The sequence below is a fragment of the Strix uralensis genome, chromosome 5 (genome assembly GCF_047716275.1).
Source record: "Strix uralensis isolate ZFMK-TIS-50842 chromosome 5, bStrUra1, whole genome shotgun sequence".
In the NCBI taxonomy this organism is placed as follows: Eukaryota; Metazoa; Chordata; class Aves; order Strigiformes; family Strigidae; genus Strix; species Strix uralensis.
Genome location: NC_133976.1, coordinates 45045667 through 45068520, shown reverse-complemented (window position 1 = coordinate 45068520; position 22854 = coordinate 45045667). Strand labels below are relative to the sequence as shown.

General features: G+C 34.4%; 1 protein-coding gene across 6 annotated transcripts in view; it reads left to right on the top strand.

Annotated features, from left to right (window-relative positions):
* The window catches only part of PPP1R12A (protein phosphatase 1 regulatory subunit 12A), a 121537-nt gene that overhangs the window by 85820 nt on the left and 12863 nt on the right, over positions 1 to 22854 (top strand). For 5 of the 6 annotated variants that reach the window (XM_074870655.1, XM_074870657.1, XM_074870654.1 and 2 more), the window contains 13 exons: positions 203 to 297; positions 3170 to 3292; positions 4876 to 5037; positions 5481 to 5657; positions 9282 to 9372; positions 10971 to 11168; positions 11347 to 11515; positions 13570 to 13688; positions 14342 to 14407; positions 19627 to 19643; positions 20765 to 20906; positions 21594 to 21698; positions 22582 to 22629. In XM_074870655.1, coding sequence (XP_074726756.1) covers positions 203 to 297; positions 3170 to 3292; positions 4876 to 5037; positions 5481 to 5657; positions 9282 to 9372; positions 10971 to 11168; positions 11347 to 11515; positions 13570 to 13688; positions 14342 to 14407; positions 19627 to 19643; positions 20765 to 20906; positions 21594 to 21698; positions 22582 to 22629 — 1512 coding nt within the window. The remainder of the gene's footprint in view (positions 1 to 202; positions 298 to 3169; positions 3293 to 4875; positions 5038 to 5480; positions 5658 to 9281; positions 9373 to 10970; positions 11169 to 11346; positions 11516 to 13569; positions 13689 to 14341; positions 14408 to 19626; positions 19644 to 20764; positions 20907 to 21593; positions 21699 to 22581; positions 22630 to 22854) is intronic. The other variant, XM_074870658.1, reaches the window with a different exon arrangement.

The window sequence follows — 22854 nt, the reverse complement described above, 5'->3', positions numbered from 1 at the left end:
AAGAGAAATCAAATAATTTGCATCACTAGAATGAAAACAGTTTCCTTTTCCTATTGTAGTCCTTATGATATTTAACTAAAGCTTAAAACTCATTAGTATAATCGGGTCACAATAAATACAGCTGAAGTTGTCATAATAATGATTTTCCAGCCATTAGCTGTATAAGTAATAATAATAATAATAAAAACTACATGTCTTTCAGGAGAAAGATGGAAAAGGAACTCGGCTTGCATATGTTGCACCTACAATACCAAGACGACTGGCCAGTACCTCTGACATTGATGAAAAAGAAAACAGGTGACTCTGAAGTTATAATTTCTGTTAAATATAAAATTACTTGATTTTAGAGTGGCTGACAACCTTACAGGTTTTAAGACAATGCTAATTTATAGCATTATTCTGCTCTCTAGATTATGCTGATCTGTAGGGTAATCCAGTATCTGCAGATTTTTGATCTTGTAAATTATAATAACCCTTTTTAAAATTCAAATTATTATATGACAAGAGCAGAACTGGGCAATGAGTCTTGTGTTCTTGGGGGAGAAAATAAATAAAATACAAAATATGAAGTTGTAAACTTTAAGCTACTGACAGGTGCTAAAAGAATTTTACTGCATTGTCTTGAGCCATGGAGTGGTGCTACTGGGCTCCATTATTACTTTTGATAATAATAAAATGCTGTGTTTCTTGCAGTCTTTGCTTAAAACTATATCATGCAGCATCAATGATTTACAAAAAATCATAGTTAAGTTACAAAAGCATTTCTTCTTTTTTTCTTCTTTGCATGTTGACCTTCTTTTGGAGATTTTTACTTTATTTGCTGATATTTCTTCTGTAGCTTTCAGTATAAAAAACCAAAAAAGTTTAGGTTCATAGGCTTCTTACCTGTTAGGATTTCAGGTACTTCTATGGCATATTTATATTGCTAGAACCTTCCCATTTTTCAGTTCTCTCCTATGTTGAGGTTCTACTTGGACATTTTCTTGAGTTGTTATAGAATGCATAGTACAAAACTTAGAAGTCTTCCTAATGTCTTCTTTCCTGGATTGTATCTAGATAGCTGAATGTTGGATGACCTGATCTGAAAATCCTGTCATTGCTCAGAATGTGCTATTACAATCATTGTCTATAATACTGATAAATTTTCTTATGTCTGAAGAGGAGCTTCTTCGTTGCTGCTCTTGAGAATGTTTCATTTCAGCACAAACACAAGATAAATACTGGCTTTTCCTATACTTGCAGAATACTGTTGCCTAAGTTTAGTCTCTGGGTGACAAATTGTGTTTCAAAACAGGGATATTCCAGCTCTCACACTCCCCTGAAGTTCAGCTTAGTTTGTTATCATCTCTCATGTTAGTTGGCCAAATTTTTTTAACCTATATTTCTATAACAGGGCAGTTTAGAGTTTCTGTGGAGTTCTGTGCTTGTCATTCTCTGGGGTACTATATGCTTTGAGGCTGAGTTTATCAGTTTTTGTTTGTCTATAAGAGATTATAAGTAAGATTATTATTTCAATTTTTATTCTTTTGAGATCTTCTCAAAAGCTCTTGTTCTCCAAAAGTGTCTTAACTAGATGATACCTTAAGATTGGGATAAATATTACGTTGCAATTTTATTTCTTAGAAGCTGTTATTGCTTGTAACAAAGGGATTAAAGTTTGCTTCAGTGTTGAGGTTTATTTGTGTCCTTTAACCATCACGGCTTATTCACAGACCCAGTTCCAGAGGTGGGTATCAGCGATAGCATGTTTTTCCTCATATGCGTTGGGTGAACTGGGGTCATCAGTCGCATTAGTCCCAGTGCTGACCAGACAGTTGAGCTGCGAACTCTCTGTATTCCTTGGTGTACCAGAGATGAAGCCTGCTTTTAGGCCATCCTATTTAGGCACCAGTACTTTGCCTAGTGTATGATGTGGTGGACAACCCAGCTTATTTAAAGCCATAAGAGATTTTTGACATTTAGTCTGACCTTCTTTACATGTAGAATTTAACCGTCTACCTACAGGTACCGTAATAAATTATTAAGGTTTCTGCCTTTATCCCAGATCTTTGTCCTTGTTGCTTAGCTTAATGCTGTGTTCTTGTTTCACCTGTCTGAACACCTGCTTGTCTAGCTTATTGATGATGTAGTGTAATCCAGCTAACCTCTTACTGTGAGTAATGAAAAAGACTTCAAGATGAATCCCAGCTGGGCTTTAGATTAACAAATCTCAGACATCCAGCTTCAGTTGGGTAAAAGTGCTGAAGTCTGTAGTGTCTTGGCAAAGTGAAACCTTCGGTAATTTTAAAAGAATTTGTCATGCTGCAGGACCTTTCTGTGGTAGATGATATTTCAGAATTTGTGTTTCTCTGTGGTGGTAAGAAATAACACTGCCTTGGCCTGTGTTTGATCATTTTCTAGAGTTGTTTATTTTCCCTTGCACTCCTGGTTGCCTTTTATGTATAATTTTGTGAAAGACATTGTTTTCTTCCTTGTATCTGAACTTTACTTCAAATCTTTAGCTGACATTTTTATTAGAAATTCAGTTTTTTGCATCTCAGTATCCATTTTCAGGGTAATTTCTCTAAGTAGATTTTTGCAAGGGTATTTTTTGCTGCTATAAACTGCAACAACAGGCTGAAAATTCCTTATGACTAGTGTCAGCTATTGATACGTGGCAGGCCACTCAGGAATGGCTACTGCAGAACTGTTTATACTAGTCTACAGTATTGTGAGTTCTGAAGGATAGTCAGCTTTTGAACTCATAACATCCAAGAATGAAAAATCCCATGAAATTAATTTCTAAAAAACCTGAGTTGTTTTCCCTTTATTGCACTGGATAATCTCAGGAGCAAGCAGAAAAGCCTCTTGTTCCTTTTTTGAGAAAAACAAAGCCAACAATGGTCACAGATAAAAGCTGATGATTAATTTCATGTTGATTAAATCCTCTTTAGCAGTTTTTCTTTTGATGCTACTTTGCTATTAGATGTGTTAGTATGAATGTAGTGTTTTTTCACAGGAGTTTGGAAATGATTGTTCATAAAGGTAATTTTATTCCTGTTCTGCACAGTTATGTTTACTTTAAGTGTGTTATCTAGGGTTTTAATCTTTAATCTGAAACTTCTTCTCAGTTCACATCAAGGACAACCTTGTTTAATACAAATTTGCTAAATTAAAATCTTTTTTACAGGGACTTGTCTGCTAGCTCAATACGTGGTGGCAGTTCCTACACTAGGAGAAAATGGGAGGAAGATGTCAAGAAGAACAGTTTGAATGAAGGTCCTACATCATTAAATACAAGTTATCAAAGAAGGTGTGGGATTTTCTGTTATCTTTTTTTAATCAAAATAAACTTATAAGTTTAAAGAAACAAATTAAGTACTGAATCACTTTGTAAGGACAGTTTAAAATTGAACAGTGACATATTGAAATGTTGTTCATAATAATTGCAAAGTAGGTACTTATGTTGATGCAACGCTCATGCTGATTTTAAAGCTACACCATTTTTGCTAGCTTAGAGTGTTGCAGCAACTGCTGTATAATTAAAATTATATACTTCCTTTATCCTATTGTTTATTTCAGTTTGAGGTTCGTTTGACTCTTGCCAGATTAGTTCAGTAGCCAAAACCACCTATTTTAAATGTTGAAATAGAAGTAATTCTGCTTGGTATCTGAAATGAAAAGGGGAAAAATACTGTCTCTGTTGAATTTTGGTCTTTGCATGACAGTATCGGAGGTCTTGGGCTGCTCTCCATAATAGTAGATTATAGCCATACCCACATTGAGTATCATCATCACAGAATACATACGTAAAACTAACTTGAATGCAAAGTAAATTATGATTAATATGAAAATACTTTTCAGATATGCATGGTTCCTATCTTGCAGGATTTTCTCAGAAGGAATCATAATCTGCAAATACATACATGATTAACTTTATTCCATTGTGTAGTTTCAATGTAGCTGAGTGAAGTTCTTCATTGGAATTAGTGGAGCAATAAGTACCTAAAATGTATAGATGAAAGGCAAAGATTCAGGTAGCTAACCTGCATATTAGTATGTGCTGCTGATGTACATAGTGATGGGTGCTTAGCCTTTTTTTTAGTCTTGATGTTGTCAGTGGCACGTAGTCAGGCTGTTGCATGCATCATAATACATCTTACATCTTTGTTAACCTGCTTTAAAAAAACCCCTCAATTTTCCTAACTTAAGGTTTAGGAAAGGTGTTGCACTGATTTCCTGTTCTGGATAGAAAATACCAACAGTTGATATATGAGAAGAATCTTTGCATGTTAGCTTTTGCAAAATTTGTTCAGCCGGAACCAATGGATAAAAATGTGGAAACCACTGGATCTTCTTTACAACTTGAAGAGCAAGGGAAGAGCCTGAGTGGGAGGTTAATCTTTCTGGGAATGATTAAAGTTTTTTTAAAAAAGGCAGTACATTTAATTGATTGAAAATTAGAAGAGGAGTGATATTGATGACATTTTCTTTTCTGACAAACTGTGGAGTAAAATTCTGGATTTTCTGTGGTATTCAATGTGGGTGAAACAGCAGTTTAAAAATGGGACTTTGGGAGCCCTGTATGAATACTTCAGTAGATGCGATCAAGACAGTCATAGATAAACCAGTGAGATTCCATTCTTTATCTTCTCTTCTTGTAGAGGAATGGTCAGGACTAAGGGACACTTCTGCTGCCCTCTGAAGTCATAAATTAAAAGTCCTAGTCAAGGAAATAGTGAAGAAAATACGTCTTTTGCCCCAGAAGTTTCTGAGGCTCATCTGAGACACAGAATACATGGGCAAGAATTTAATGGATCATTCACAGCTTTGTGATATTTTAATGACAAAAGATAAGTAATACAGATGCATCTATTGTACATGTCTCTCCTTCAGTGGCTCCTTTGGTAGAAGACAAGATGATTTGATTAGTTCTAATGTTCCAAGTACTGCATCAACAGTTACCTCTTCTGCTGGTCTACAGAAAACACTGCCTGCCAGCGCAAACACTACTACAAAGAGTACAACGGGTTCTACTTCAGCAGGTGTACAAAGCAGGTAATGGCACCAGCACTTTTTTGTTTTCTTTTTTTTTGTCAGGTCTACTGTGTGCTTATGTATGTGCATGCGTTCTTGTTTAGTAGATCCTGGGGCTCTGGATTTTTTCACTTTCCTGTTAAATTTGTTTTGACTTTATACAATCTGGCTCAAAAATTGTGAATGGCTTTCTGCTGTAAAGTGACAGCCATGTTGGTATAAAAGAATAAATCCAATGTTAGAAGGGTATGAAGAATAAAAGTTCAATTATTGTGAACTGCTCTATTCTGAATTTATTCAATTTAATAGCTCAAGTTGAGCTTTTATAGTAGAGACATTTCTCAGTTTGCCTTTAAAAAAAATCCATCCCTCAATTTACATGTTATTAGTTGTTTAGTAAAGTGCTTTCATTGTTTAGCTGTTTCCTTTTCTCTTTTTTTGTGTTGCTGCTTGTTATGCTGTAGTACCTCAAATCGTTTGTGGGCTGAGGATAGTACTGAGAAAGAAAAGGACAGTGTTCCTACAGCAGTGACCGTTCCTGTTGCACCATCTGTTGTAAATGCTACAGCCACTACCACAGCCATGACTACCGCTACTTCTGGCACTGTGTCCTCAACATCAGAGGTCAGGGAGAGACGGAGGTGTGTAAAGGTCCTAAGAGTAATGTTGCTCTTATGCAAAAGTTATATTTTTTTCTTATTTGAAGGAATGTGTTGGTTACCACAAATTTGGATAGTACAGTACGTAAAGCAGTCTTATTTGCTTGCTGTGTATTAAGACAACTAGCAACGTGCCTCAATTTATGTAAGAGCTTAGTACTGGTAGAGACCATTCATGAAATTTAAACTTCGATATTGTATATTTTTGACTGGCCTTGGGTTCTCATTTGGTATGTGGTATTTTCATATTTGTATTTCTATTAGTAGATTAAATGAGTCCTCTTAAAAATACCCATAATGGAAATATGTAAAATCACTTAAAAATAAGGAAATTGATAATTAATTACTTACTACAAGTACATTGCAGCTGTTTGAGCTACTGCTCCACTGGTGATATGCTAATAAGTTACAATGTAGCATTTTTTCAGTTAATTGTATGTGCCTGGCACTACTGAGAAAAGAGTAGTGTTGATTGAACTCAACACATTCTGTTTCTTTCATTGCATCATTTAGGGTCTCTTCTACTTGAAGCATAATATCCAGTTGTAAATGCAATGCTTTAAGAGCTATTCAGGATGAAGAATGAGGAAGAAGCTGATATAAATCTTTTTTGAAGAATATCGTGGTTTTTCTGTTGCATGGAGGATGAGTTAAGATTGGGGCATATTTATGTTTCCATAAAGAGCTGTTACCTGCTATTTATGGAAGCAAAAATAAAATTTCACAAGGTTGTTAATTCCTGTTAGCTTTCCTTAGGTTCTTCTTCTGAATACTTATAAATGTTGATCCTTTAACTCTTCCAGTGAAATGCAAGTTTAGATTTCTGTGTTGCTCCTGTAGTTTGAAATGTAACTCCTGTATCAGTGCCAGATGTGTGTATTTCTGTATGCTCACAGAAGTGATGAAGCTGTTTGTTGTTATAGGAGAAACCTGCATTCTTTTGGTTCACTTAAGGCAGCAACAACATTTCAAGATTCCTCATAGCTTTAGGCCTATTTAGGGTAGTCTGTTTTCCATAGTCTTCCTTTCATACTCAAAACTGTGATGAAATAACTTCTATGAAGTGGGGATTATTTTTTTCTTCCCCACCATGATTCAGGAGGTGCCCACACGTGTAGTTGGAACCTGCGTTTTCCATAGCTAAATTTGACTGAACCCAACAAATCAAAACCAACAAAATGCATTTTTTTTTTCAAAAGCAGTTCCATTTTTAAAAATGCAAATGCTATTTCAGTCTCATATGAACTAGAAAAGCAAGGAAATTTAGAATTAAGGCTTTTGCTGTCTCGTTTGCTCTCACTAGTGTGTGTATACTAATGCACATATACTACATATGCTTTAGATACCTGCAATTGGCCTGAAATTCCTTGTTTTTATCTGTCTCTGGGCCAATTGTGTAATATAGTGTTTCAGATGCATTCTTGATGGCATATTAAAATATCCATTAAATCTTAGAAATCAGCAAAAGTGGATTAATTATTGCATGCATGTGAGAAGGTAGTGCTCTAAATATCAGCACATGCATATCTATCTGTATATATACAGATATATATATGTGCATGTGTGTATATATGTTTATACATATGAAAAACTTGTCTGTATATGAAATATTATATGCTGAATGTTTTCTTAAGAAATGAAGTTGGTTAATCCATATTTATAGACAAAGTGTGTATTTAGAAAGTATGTTTGAAATAGTATTTCAAAGAATATATGAAAAGTAAAGACATGCTTTTAGTAATGAAGCATGTAATGGTTCAGCCTTTTGGAATAGCTGAAGAAGCTGTATTCTTTATCTGATTTTTAGGATTGGTTTAGAGAAACAGAGAAGAAAATGACAAACTTGAATCTTTAAATCTTGGTATTATCAATAATACTGCATAGGTAACCTGTGTGGCATACGCAGGGGATGCTAGGCAAGGGCACTTTTTACTCTGAGAGTAGCTATAGTGTGCACCTGGCAAATTGAGTTTTCATTTTCCCTCAGTGAGGTTTAAAGTATTTCAGATTTATTGGAGGGTAGGAGTATGTACACCAGTTACTAAAGTGCAAGTTATATGGAGAAATTTGTAACAGTTTACAAGCCCTAAAGATTGCACCTGCTCTGCAATCGAGACCTCCTAGGTAGGTAGTATTTCAGGTCAAGTTAGCTAAAGCAGCTAACAGGCACCCTTTTCCTAATATAGATAGGGCCTAGGGCTCTAGGAAAATGGAAAGTCTATCAAAAATGCTGTTTGCAAGTGAATAGGATGGGGCAATCAAATAAATATAGTAGGATTTTTAAGATGTGTCATAAGGTAGGAGATGCTTCTACATTTGTAAGTATAGCAGCTAATTATAAATATTTTTGTGTGTTTTGGGGGTAATTTGTTTAATAAAGATAGAACATCCATAGGTCTGTGTAGAAGTTTATTTTTAAAATTTAGAATTGTTTTTAGTGTGTGCTAAATAATATATAATTAGGTGACCAAAGAACTGCTCTTTCCATAGATAAATGATTTAATTGTAAATAGGTGATGGCTTTTTAAACATAATCATTAGCCAATTATTAAATCATTGGCCAATTATTCTTAACTAATGACATTTAAAAATATAGACAATCAGAAAGTACTCCAGAATCTGACTACTATTTTTAATGTAGCTAATTTTATGATCTAAACAAGTTCAGAGAGGTTTTGTGTTCTAGGCAACCTTTTATCAACCTTCTGATTTTGCTTTTTCTAATTTTTCTAATTTTTCACTGATCTAAGGATTTTTTTTTAAATGTTAAATTATAACAGAATTCCCAGAATATTCTGTAATAGAAAACCAACAAATGCATTAAAAACTTTTAAGTTATTTATTGATGGTTTTATGTACATACGTATATATACATGTTACATAAATACAAATATATACATTTATGCATGTATATGTATCTCTGTTTTTTTTTTTACCCTGGTTACCTGTATTAGAGAGTTTCTTTAAAGAGTCCAGACCATGTATGTCTACTCTAGTAGCCTTTTGGCTACAATTAACTGCTTACTCTCCAGGATTTTTGTGGGTTTCATGAGCACTTATTTTTAAGCACAGATTTTTCAAAGGGAGTTGGATTACTCAAAGCATGGATGATTAATGTGAAAGTATGGTAACCACCTCCCCAAGGATTTTTAATCTCTGGTGCAATAGATGATATAATTAGGTTTTCTGCACTAGCAGTACATTTAGCTTTTTCTAAAAGCCTACAAGTTATGTTAAAAGTTCATACACGTGCACATATTTTATGTATAAATGAGTAACTGGCTGAATCTCTGAGGTCTTCTACTCTTATGTTAGCAGACTAGTGAAATACCAAGAAAGCTTGTCATACGTAAAGAAAATGGTAAAAAGAAATTGAAATTAAATAGGGAAACATGTATTTTTATTGAGTTCTAAGGCGCTATCTTGAGGAATAGATCATTATGATATGAATGAACTGTCTAAAATGTAATCTGGATTATAGTTAAAGATTTTCTTCTAACTGCTTTGGTTTTCAGTCATATCATGTTGTGGGGTTTTTTCCTGACCATTTAATACATTTGTACAAAAATTATCATTTGCCAATTTTGTTTGTAATTAACTCTTTAGATCATACCTCACTCCTGTACGGGATGAAGAGTCAGAGTCCCAAAGAAAAGCTAGATCCAGGCAAGCAAGACAGTCTAGAAGATCTACACAGGTACAGGTTTATTAAAGCTTCTACATTTATGGAAACATACCCATGTAGCTCCCCGAGTACAGTGAAATGTAGATGTTTAAATCTAAGATTTCGAATTCTTCAAGAGCTAACAGCTATATGCTTCTGGCTGAAGAAAATACTTGAAAAATAGGCATAGCATACTGTATTTACTTCCATTTCTAAATCTTTTTTTCTGTGCATGGACTATTGAAGATAATGTGATTGAACTGACCAACTTATACATAGCTCATAAGATCCATGGCATAGAAAAAAATACATTCAACCTAGTTTCTGTGGACAGGGAAGAGTACTAAGGAAGAGGTTTTTATTACTTGCTAATAATCTAGAATCTAACTGCATGTCTCCTTTCAGCTTTTGTCTGAGTTTACATCCTGATATATTTGGTGGTTCATCCCATTTTCTGTTAGAACTGCCATATACTGAATTGCAGCCAGTGCAATCCTAACATATGGAAGGATGTGACAGTAGCAAAATAGATTATCTCTAAATGGTACTTGAACGCTCTTTGGGCAGTGGAGCAATTACCACCAAGGAGTGTGTCTGACCATCTCTTCTTGTGTCTGCTGACAAACTGAGAATAATCACCAAATAGTTCCTTGATAAAACAGCACAAAGAAATACTCTAGCCATCGTTCTTATCTACTTTAAGGCCAAGTCTATATCTACATTGTTTACTGATGTTACATTCAAATCTTTGCAGTTTTACAGCCTTCAAATATGTCTGGTTACCTTTCCTATTGAGAGACCCACACTGCTTGATACAACTTTATCTTACTGGAGTTCTTTTTTACCTCTTGATACTAATTCAGAGCCCTGAGAGATGGTCAAACCACAGGCCAACTGTTGTTGAATCTTTACAGTGAAGAAGTTACCAGGAATTACTGTACTAAAACATTATTAACACAAAAAGCAATTAAATAACCGATAAGATGCAAAGTTGGCTCTGAAGAATAGGTTATGAAGTGTCTTGAGCAGTATCTCAGCAAGATACATCAGCTGAAAAGTACAGTAGAGAAAAGCTGTCTTCAAAAAATTGTTTTCTGAGCTTATTGAAAAACTAGTTTTTAGCCTCAGAATAACAAGGAAATAAGAAGGGAGTTGCAACTTTCACTGGTGCTGTCAATGCAATTTTTTATGTGTTGTTGATTTAAAAATCCAATTGCAGTGAGTGAATTTGTAAAGTATGAACATTTCTGAAAATTTGATAATTATTGTGGTTTTAGGGTTCTTTCAAAAATACTTAGTATGCTTATGATGATATTGAAAGGATCTAGTGGGCTCTTAAATGTTTTCTATGTGATTTTCTGTGTGATTTGTCTGTTAGTTAAACTGAAAATTGTGTTGCTGGATAATCTGTGTTAGATCACATTACAGCAAACACTTGCCACTAATAAAAAAGGGATGCTTGGTTCCAAGATTCGAGAGAAAATCTTACAGGTGGAATATATAGGTAAAATTTATTTCTTAATTTTATTAAGCTGAATTTTGTCTTTAAATTATGTGTTTATGTAATGTGATCATCTGCATTAATATGAACGATATATTGAAACATTGTTTTCTGACTGCTGTTTTCTCAGGGCGTAACACTGACAGATCTTCAAGAAGCTGAAAAAACTATAGGAAGAAGTCGTCCCACGCGAACCAGAGAACAGGAGAATGAAGAAAAAGAAAAAGAAGAGAAAGAAAAGCAAGACAAAGAAAAACAAGAGGAAAAGAAAGAATCTGAAACTAAAGATGATGATTATAGGCAAAGATATTCCCGAACTGTTGAAGAGGTATTTTCATGATGGGTCTCTTTAGGTAGAGAAATTATATGAATCTTTAACTCCAACTATAATATTTTAATTTTGGTACTACTATAAGAATTGTGTATATATTGAAATGTTTTAATATCCTGTGGTTTATATTTGTTTATTCTTGGTAAATTAATTTTGACATTTTTCTGCTGAATAGCCATATCATCGCTATAGACCAACTTCAACTTCAACTTCTTCATCATCCACCTCTTCGCTCTCCACCTCCACTAGCTCTCTTTCAACTTCAAGTCAACTAAACAGACCAAACAGCCTTATAGGTATAACTTCTGCCTATTCTCGGAGTGGAACAAAGGAAAGTGAGAGAGGTAGGAGCGCTGTTTGTGAATTGGTGTTTTTTTTTGTCTTAGTTGACAAAGGGCAGCTTATGTTTCAAAAGATAGTTCAAAACGGGATGTAAGACCACTGGGGATGTATCTTACTCCCATTTTCTGTAAGAAATTCTGGAACTTGGATATAGAGAGGAAAAAAGATTTTTCTGTACTTGGTGCTGTTTTCAGCTGTTTAGTATGTGAATCTGTGTTTTCCATTGGTGGGTGATAGAAACATCAAATATACTGCCATCAGTATCCACCTAATGCTTTCATTTCTGCTTTAACACAGCAACTATAATAAAATACCACATTTCAGAACTTAAATACTTGCAGGTATTGAGAAGGAATTTTACTTGATTAAATAATTGCTAAATAACTGGGGTTTTGTTTCAGTCCTTCCACACTGAAGGATTGGAATGATGCTTTAATGCTTTAAGGACCTCTCAGGGTTTCATGAACAGCTGAAAACAAAGGGAAAGGGATATTTCCAGAGGTAGTTCAGAATATTTCATGGAACCATAATTCTAGATACTTAACTGGTTTATGTAGTCTTAAGTGGAGGATCAGATGCGTGATTCAGAGATCAGACAAAAGCTCTTCTCTGATGTCACAGAGCTTTTGCCCTCATTTCAGAGGTGAATCACCTGCTATAATTCTCAGAGATTTTGTGCCTGATGAGTTGCCTGTCGAAGGAGGCGGCTGTTGCCATACAGTATGATCTCCTGTCCTCTCTTGGAGGCGTGCCACAGTTGATGTGGGAGAAATACTTTAGTTCAGGTTATTGATCAGTAACTTGAATAGGATTACTGATTGAAATTGACAATTTTGTTATACAAAGGATCAGATTAAATGATCCATTGATCAAATCTCCATGAAGTATATAGCAGTACTGCCATGTTCCCTAGACTGGTATTTTCTGAGGAAGTTACTGGGGCTAAGCTTCAGGGATATGCTTTCTGATTTTTTCCCTCTGTCCTAACATGAACTGAAATTTGGATTAAGATTTCTTCAGTAATGCATGCTTACTCTAGGAAACTCTTTCTAGACTGTTCTATGGAAAAGATTTTTATGGGTAAATATTAGCTACAGTAGGGGTTTTTTTCAAATTATGACTTTAGGAGGAGAAATACATTACCGTCTGAAAGCCCAGAGATAAAATCATCATTTACTTAATTAGGAAAGGTATATGTTCACCATAAATATTTGTATTTCCTTCTTTTCTGTTTAATTTTTGCTTCACACTAAAATGTTTATTTACCTCTGAAGACTAGTGATGGTAAAGTTAAATTATTAGTGATGATTCTAGCTGAACTCAAATCTGTGGTTTCTTTCTTTAATGAAAGAACAGCAGATTGCATGATAATAGGTAAATAATTTTGGTTTGGGCAGGTTTATTTTTTTTTCAAATTACTTGTAAACATATAGGACAGCAAACGCTATCCTGAGGTATTATGTCAGTTTTGAACTGCAATTGCATTTCTTTTAAAGAAAAAGGAAATCTGTAATATAGTATTAATCTAATCCAGGACATCCCATTTTATTCTTCCTTAGAGCAAAAATGGAGGACTGTGATGAAAAGGGGGACTCTAAGGAGGACCTCACAGACTATTACAAGGGTGTTTTTTTAATATCAAATTCTTGATGTAAGCAAAAAAAACTTGTTTGATGAAGAATGGTGAAGAATTATCTTATTTTGTACTTTTATACATCTACTGACACAGATGTTTGAATTATTATGTGACAGTTTTCAAAATTGAATTTTAAGTCCATTTTGTAGTCTATTACTGTTAAATTGAAACATTTTGTTTAGGTGTCTGAGATGGAGTTAGTATTTTGCTGTTGCTCATCAAGAGTTGGAACAATATTTACAGTATTTTAGAGCTATATTCTGAGGAATGTATATTACAGCAAACTCTGTATGTGGTAAGAAGCTCTTTAGCAAATTTATTTCAGGTAAAAAAAATAATTGTAAGCATTTTAAAGACTGAGAAAATTTTCAGAAAACTAGATTGTCATACTTAAATGAATAAGAAAGATGTTATTAACAGAAGGAGGCAAAAAAGAGGAAGAAAAGGAAGAAGATAAGTCACAGCCTAAGTCTATAAGGGAAAGGCGGCGGCCAAGAGAAAAACGACGATCTACAGGAGTTTCTTACTGGATTCAAGATGTAAGTAAATGACCGCTACTACTGATGCTTGTAGCAATATGGAATGTGTATGGTGTATTCTTAAAACAGATAATAGTTTAGAGTAATACGGTATGTAATGAATTGTTCTGGAAAAACTGATGCTTGTTCAAGTTATGTATTCTATCTTTCTCTGTTTTGAAGCTTTCATGAGCAAAATCAAAATTAAGTCAAAGTTATGTTGATAATGCTAGAAAGAATTCTGGAATACTGTAATAACCATAATTTAATAGGAATGAATCATAATCTAGGGAAAAATAAGCATTGAACATTCCTTTTCTATTGCATGCATACCAAAGCTGTAAGAATGAGACTGCTGTCAGATTAGAAGGGTTATAGTTGATATAGTTTCAGCTGATTCCGTTCCCCTTTCCTTTGTCATGGGATCAGTAGGTAATTTTGTAAAAGCAAGATTTTCATGTGCCAAATGCAAAGTTCTGTTTCCTCTCTTTCTGAAAACTGAAAACATGTACTTGTTTGAGAATTTTCATCATATATCCTATATATTCTCTATACATTTTAGTTAAGTAGAATTCTACTGCTCCTAGATTTTCATATGAAAAGTCTAGAATGTCTAAAATCTCAGTAAGCTTTCAACAGTTTAATTGTTTTTACTCTCCTGCCTCTTTCACCAGAGTGATGAAAATGAACAGGAACACCAGTCTGATTCAGAAGAAGGAACAAATAAAAAGGAAACTCAGGTAATTTTAAATAGATAATTAGTTTATTAACTTTCTAACAGGTACATTTTGATCGTAAAATTTCCGTTGCAGTTAGATTCAATTAAAAGAGTACATATGGTAGAGTTCTTACAAGTGCTTTCTGATTCATAATTTGTGGCTATGGTTCAGTGCCATTTCTTTTGCAGGCTTTAATAACAATTCTTAACATATTAACAATGGCTAAAACTGATGTTTTTCTCTTCCATTCTGATTATATAAAATTAACATCCAGAAAATCCAGTGACACATAGGTCATGGACATGTTGCAGCACGTTACTGGAGGGAGCTTTCAGTTTCTACCTTACAAAAATCTTGGTTCCATGTGCTCTGTTATTTTCAGATAAATATGTCCAGTAACTTATGCACACTAATTAAAACCTTTTAAAATTCAACCCAGTGCTGTCAGTAATGTAATTAACAAATAATATGAGAAGTTACTATAATGAAGCATAGAAAGTTGAGGAGCACAATGTACCTGATTTTTCCATTGAAAAAAATGGATTTCTGAACAGCCTAATTCAATACTATAAGTCTTGTTAAAAAGTCTGTGGAAAACAGTATAATAGGCTTGATTTGATGAAAAAAAGTCCTTATGAACTGAATGGTGTGTGACAGTGGAATGAAGAGGGGTTAAAAGGGAAGTAGTAACTTAAGATGAGCTATAAAATGATACAGCAGAATGTATTTCTTTTGGCCTAAACCCTGGAGTAACACACTACAGAATCAGGTTCATTACTGGGGAAAACAACTCAAGTGATATTTCTCTCCTTTCTGTAAAAGCTTCCATTAAACAGTCCTTAAATAGATCCATTCTGTGCCATTTTGGTTTGCTGTATTTTTTATTTCCATGTCACGTTAACATAAATGCCCAGTCCTGTTTCCTTTCCTCCCACTAGAACACATTGTTGTCCTTAGATCTGTAATTACTCCGTACTCTGTTCTGTAGAAATTTATTTTGGTAGAATGTGAGTGTGGTGCTTCTGATAGAATTAGACTCATATAAAACTACATAATAGTGGCAAATAAGGTAAATTATGAATATGATCTATGATTAAAAGAGTGGATGTGTTGGGGTGGGATGGTGGAAAAGTGTAGAATTGGCTGACTAATCATGGCTTGGCTTAGGGGTCAAAACATTCTCCTAGCCTGTATACTTCCTACAAAGACTTTGGTCATTTGGTTTCATTATAAATCAATATAATATCAGATTTGAGTTCATGGAGAACTCTGAAATAAGTATTTCATGTGTTTTTAAGTTTTCTTTTCAAATTTTGTCAAACCTAGTACGGAATTTCCAGTATAGTATCAAAATTGCAGAAAATGTCCTAGTCTTGTAATTATTATAATCCTGTTAACTGTGAGATATCTTAAAGTTTGTATATAATTTCATTGTTTTCATATTAAGGTGTTTTTTTCCTTTGCATACAAATAGTTTATCAGAGATTTAAAATATTATTTAGATTTCAAGTAACTTCGTCTCTCTGATAAACAACTATTTAGCACTTATCAGTGATAAACTGAGAACTAAATATATTACTTTTGACAATGCAGTGTTTTGCCACCTTAGAAAAATAGCAATGGAATAGATAGTGAATATTCTAATAGGCAATATGTTCCCAAATGCATGGCTAAAAGTATATTTTAAAAATTGTTTTACATACCTAAAGAAATGGCGCTTTCCTTTTTGTCATTGCTAAATCTTTCACTTTGGCACAAATCTTGCATGCTTTATTGTAGAAAATCAACATTATTTGCTTATAAATCCTTTTCTGTTCTAGAAAGAGAAAAGAGACATGAATAAACTAGAATTACAATGAAAGACATTCAGAAAATAGTTACGCTTTTTCAATTCTGCTGATTATTTGAGGTACTGGTATTCAGAAGACAGAAATTTTGGAAATACTGAAATTCTCTGTTACTCCCTTATGTGGTGCTGCTGTTGGTTATTTTGCTTGGTAAGGCTACAAGCCAGAGGTAAAAGATGATAACTATCAACTTCCAAAGGCTTTGGCCGTAACTTAAGAATTTAAACTAAAGAGAGGAGGTCAAGAACAAGCCTTGCACATGCTACAAAGAAAATTAAAGGACCTTAGACAAAATAATTTCTAGCCTGAAATCTTTAAGGAATCAGAAAAATTATTATCTTATTCATTTCAGAGGTCTCTGAAATAGTTAACTGTCTTGTATATTTTTCAGTTTGTGCTTTCTTGTTCTTCAGTTCTTCAGAACTGTCTTTTGACTTCTTAGCAGATCTCTTGTCCATAAAGGACATTTGTATATTAAAGAGAAGTCAGACTTTGCTAAGCACTTTGACAGTTGGAGGTTGTTTTAATGAAAATTTGTGTAGTCTTTTTAATGTTAAGAGCTGAGAATTTCTTCAATCCGCACAAAAAATGCTGTGTTACTTAGAGGAAATTGGTGTTCCTGCTAGAAGGATAGTCTTAGAACTAAGTTGTAGGATAGCCATTTAAAAATAAGGAAGTTGGAAGATCACTTTGGCAACTGAAGGATTCTAAGTAAAAAAGTGTTTTTGTGAAGCCTATTTTTCAGTACAATAAATTAAAAAAAAATAGGTACTACAGCTGTGACTAGGTTATAATTAAATGGACTGAAATTTTATTTTAGCGAGAGATCAAGTATGTGACTTCTGACAGGTGAAAGCTAGCAATATTAGGATAATAAATGTCATTAGATCTTCTAATTCTGTGAGAATAAACATGAGAAACTGGCATTAATAGTGTTGATTAAATGCTGTACTCAAATTTTGTTTCTCAGTTTCACTGCTGTGGCAGTTTTACAGAAACTCTTTTATAACTACAGAAAATTCTACCTGACTGATATTTTATTTCCATTACCGGTAATTATCCTAACCTCACTAAAATGTAATGTGCCTGTCTGGAAGCTTAGTGTACATTTATAAATATGTGGTTTCTTTTGGGACACCCTTATGGTCTGTATGGACTGATGACATACGGTTAGAAGTAAGTGTTTTTTCAGGTTGTGGAGATAAGGATATGTATGTTTTAATTTTTTGTTACTGCTTGTGTGCTGCCAATGTAACTGTGGCTGCTCAGTCTGCTCAGTTTTGTGACTGTACAAAGAACATCCATCCCCTGTGATTCGGATGCACAGGGATATCTTTTTTGGCATCATTTGTCCTCAGACAAGCTTTATGCAAAGTTTGTAGACTCACACTTACACCTTTTCACTTTTTTTTTGTCAAATGTCAAAAACCGTGACTGAACTGAACTGACAGAATTTGAAGGAGAAAATAAATAGCTAAGACTGCTAAAAAATACCCCAAACATGTTTTGTGAGGGAAACAAGAACAGGCATGTGCTTGAGAAACGTGAGGTTCTTTCGGTGAGGTGTGGAGGCTGGATGGTGCTTGAGCAGCAGGAGCAGCGTTTCACAGCTTTCGGGGAACAGAAACCACTGATGTACAGTTTTCTGAAGATTATGGCATCCTTGTCTGGCTTCTCAGGTTCCCGGCCTCATCCAGGAGAATGGGAATGGGCTCCATCTGTGTTTTCCTCCCTCTAGTAACTACTGCTCTTACGTCACCAGTTCATCTGTGTAGCTGCAAAATTTTGTTTCTAAGGTGGTCTGTGTGTGACTTAATAACTTGCTTGCCGCAGGGGAATGGAGATCTGGGAGGCTTTCACATTCCCACGGCACCATGGGGTGTCCCCTAGAAGCAATGGAAAACAGCCTTTAGAAAGTGTATTTGTAATGATGTAGGAAATAATGTAGGAATGGTTTACTTCCTTGTAGTGGCTGTCCTACATTGTAGGTAAAGGTTAAAAGGACCAGCTTAGCATTTTTCTGCATACAACATTCCTTCAAGGTAAAAAGAGAAACCTAAAGTCTTTATGGACAAAGCTTCCTCTGTTTTGCTGAGGTGAGAAGGAAGCAGTGGAGAAGAGATTTTTGTAGGTTGTTGATTACATGGTGGAATTCTGTAATCTCACACTGATTGTACTTAAACATACTATAATGGAAAATAAGACTCATACTTAGGTGGAAGTTAATCATCTTGTGGCCAGTAGCTTAAAATCTATCCATGTATAGGAGTGTGCCACCTAACTGTGGCATTTTCTACAAAATCTCTTAAGTTCTCAGCATTATTCATGCTCTTAACAGAAAATAACGTTTTATTAGGAGTGGTTAGGTTACAGCACGGACTCTTGATATCCTATGTGTAGTAAATGCATTTCAAGGTGTCAAGGGGGAAATTGAATGTATTGTGGAAAATGTGGCTATTTTTCTCTATGTACGTTGAAAAAAATACAGTTCCCTTCTAAAAATGAAACCAAACAAATCACACCACCCCCCCAAAAAATCCACCTATGGCGAAGGCTTCAGCCACTGATAGGTGAATAATGTTGAAGGATGTCCAGGTGATGATAATATCAGTAGAGTTTCTTGACTGAAATGTCTTAACTCAAGATTGTTATTATAATTGGAATAAATGATGAATGTGTATTGACCACCCAGAGGGGAAAAAGGTTTGTATAACTGATGTAATGCTTAGAGGGCACACCCTCACTCTTAAGTCATCACTTCTAATTAAATTTTGCTTGTCAAGTAAAGTGAGTGAACTTTGTGCCTGTGGATTCACCTGGAATGAATGAATTAATTAAAGTAATATAAAAAATGAAATTATGTCATTTAAATTAAGTCTAATAAGTACTTCCTTATTTTGTTGGTATAGTAGCTTGTTTCCCATCAAGCTATGTTGAAACTATGATCTTGTATCTTATTTTGTATTATTATTTTGAGCTGAAGTAATTATTATGCTGACTTTTCAAAACCTTATTGCTAATGTTACAGAAGAGGAAGAAGGAATAGGCAATTCAGGGAACACAGTTCTGATGCCTTTGATAACAGGCAGGCAAATCGCTGAATGCACCGACTGCTGAAATGACTCCAATGTTTAGGACAGTCCAAACTTCTGGAGTGTAATGTTAATGTCCTTGTAAATCATATTTTGGCAAGCACATTCTAGCACATACTTCTTTTCTGTTCCAGTCATAACAAAATTGAAGCTTGACAATGTTCAGATAATATATACTGTTGGCTAGCATGTGCATTTAACATAACTGTTTAGGCATGCTTGTTTACAGATTGTTATGTATATTATTAAATTATTGACTTGATCTATTCTTTTTCTCTCTTTTTACCCTTCCCCACCTCAGAGTGATAGTCTTTCAAGGTATGTGCAATTTAAACAAATTAATTTAAAATTGTTACACTTTTTGTTCACATATTCTCATTTTAAGTTCTTTATGTACAAATTCAGCTTAACCCCAGTAGTCAGCTGGGTTGAGCTTTAAAAGGTGTTAATGATATTTAACATATGTATGAAATACGATTGTAAAGCTACAGTACTGAATATTTTTTTTCATGTATGGGTGGGATACTCCATTCTGGGGAATATACTGGACTCTGTACTGCTCTGAAGGCAGGCTGGGCATTTTGTAGAACACAGTGGATACAGTACCACTCCCTACAAATTTTTCAGTATGAAGTCAGCTTTTACAAAGAAGACAGGTTCTTGTTGCTCCTCTTTGAGAATACCCTACTGAAAATATTCTAAGGAATCTCAAGAAAAGTACTACAATTATTTTTAAAAAGTTTTCATTTGGTTTTAGACCTTTAGAATTAATTATCGGATTTTATTATGTTCTGTCTGTGCTGAAAATCTGTTAAATAGAACTACTACCTCACATGATCAGTGAAGAGTGAACAGTGTGAAATTATTCTAAACTTTATTAATACTGGTTGTAATTTAGTGATTAATAGAATAAAGACTTTGCTGAAGATTTGTTTCATAAACTGCTGCTGTAGAAATACTAGAATTCACAACAAATAGTTTTGAAGTCTCCTTGGTTTCTCTAATAAAACCTGGAGAATTCATCTAGGCTGATATTTTAGAGATTACTTTCTTAAAACCCTTCAATTAAAGTAATACATTTTTTTATAATAGGTCTTCTTTATAAATGAAGAATTAAAGTATCTAAGCTAATACAAAGTCCTTTAAGACATGTAAATATTTGTTTGAATTATTTTAATTTAATTTTAAAGATTTCTCTGCCTACAAGGCAGGCACTTACTTGGCAGACTGAGCAATTTGAAAACATTTTCGCACAGAATCTTGAAGTAGTGAGGGAGTGTAAAAATTAAATTTGCATCAAATTAGAAAACAGTGGCTTAACTAAAATACATAATTGCATTTTGGTGTTTTCGGTTGGGTAATGGCAAACTCACAACGTTTGATACAGTGAGTGGTCTCACTTTGAACGCAAAGGCAAAGAAAAGAATTTTCTTTTACAGATATGATACAGGATCCCTCAGCGTGTCTTCAGGTGATCGTTACGATTCAGCACAGGGGCGATCGGGGTCACAGAGTTACCTTGAAGATCGAAAACCGTACTGCAGTAGACTAGAAAAGGAAGATAGCACTGATTTTAAGAAGGTATCTGATCCAGTAATTTTAGTACGAAAATAGAACTTTACTACTGTTTTTCATAAATTGTCTGGAAATAATCTCACATTGCATCACAAATGCTGCTTAAAGCAACTCAGCTGAGTGGAGGAGCAGAGCAACCACTGCAGTGGGGGAAAATGCACGTTACAAAACAGCTTCTGGCTTTTGCACTTCTCTCTTCAAGGCAAGGGAGAAATCCAGGGGAGCCAAGATTCGTTTGTTGACAAATACTATTGTATTATTTTTAGGTTGATTGTATCATTATAACTGCTGTACACCTATGTGAAGCCTTTTATTTTAGATGTTTGCTAGCTTACATATGTATAATGTAAAAATTTGTTTAGATCTTGCTTTAAAATAGAGGAGGAGTTTGTCGAAAAGTTCACTGTGGTGTCTAATCTGTGAAGTCTGAAGCAAAAAAATGGCAAGTATTTTTTTAATATGTGTAAGGTAAGTTATGTGCTCCCTATGCAAAGTTGTTTGTTTCTAGAAATATTTCCTAACAGTTCTTTAAAGTGCTTGCTAATTCTAAACATCTTTAAAACATATAACTGATTTTTACTTCTTAGACTATTAATGTATTTGTTCATTTTACATGCAGCTCAATCGTGTTTTTTAAATTTTTCAGCTAATTCTTATTATTCGGTATTTTTTTAAACGAATATTTTCTCTTAGCTTTATGAACAGATTCTAGCTGAAAATGAAAAACTGAAAGCACAGTTACATGATACCAACATGGAACTTACAGATCTTAAGCTACAGTTGGAGAAGACCACTCAGGTTTGTATAAAACAAAAAAAAATGTACTTAGCTGACAAAGTAGATAGCAAACTAGAAGCACCCCAGGCTATGGGCTGCTCTTTACTAGGCATCAGCTTGGTTTCTTCTCTGGAGACGGGGGTGAAGAAGAATACCTCTCTGAAGAGAAAAAGAGCACAGGATTCTGGTCTTAGCTGTGAGCAAAATGTGTGAGACTGCTTCCTGCCTATTTAAGTAATAGTGGTTCTTGCTAGCATGTATCTGGAACTTTTTTGCAGGGTAGGGATAAACACTTTCTACACTGTTAAGCTTATATTCAAACTGTCAGTCAGGATTGATTGATTAATTCATAAACCTCTTGGTGGATTGGCATAGCCTGCCAGTTCTTCCTGGCTTGGTTAGATAGCTTTATCTTAGAACTGAAGACCAAATAGTGCACTCCAGTTACAGGTAACTGCTGTCAGATAACAGTGTGCATATAGTAATACCAAATACATACACAAAAGTTAAATTTGTCTTAAATTGCTGCAGAAAGTGTTTCTTATGCTCAGATCATATTTGCCACAATGTACCTGTACTTAAGTGTCTTCCATGTCTACCCCATAAATATCAGTGAAGTACATTAAAAAGATATTTGTTTTGTAATGCTTTTAGATAGAAATACTGTATTACTCCTATTTGCCAAAGGCTATGTAGTGATTAAATTGCTTAGGGATGGTCACAGAGGAAGCTCGTGATAAATCCAGGTCCTTGTTTATTTCAGTTTTACTTCCCTGAACATACTTTAAAATGCTTTTGAAAACCTGCTTCGAACAGAATACTAAAGTGTCTAATTGAATTGGTTTTCCTCAGCTTTATGTTGTTGAAGAACAATATCAATCTCTTCATTAATTTTGTGTTTCAGAGACAAGAAAGATTTGCTGACAGATCACTCTTGGAAATGGAGAAAAGGGTGAGTTTCTGCCAGAGATCTCTTAAGCACTCCAATTCAGGCTTTGTTTTAGTTTGTTTTGCAACCCCTGGCTTGGATATATTTTAGTGGGAACAAAAGCCTTTCTTATAACTTGCATTTTTTAGAAGATTCGGGGATTTTAGGTTTCAAAGTGGTAATGAATATGAGATGGAATTACTCTTAAGAATTGCCTTCAGGTTGCCTGTTGGTTCATGATAACCAGGT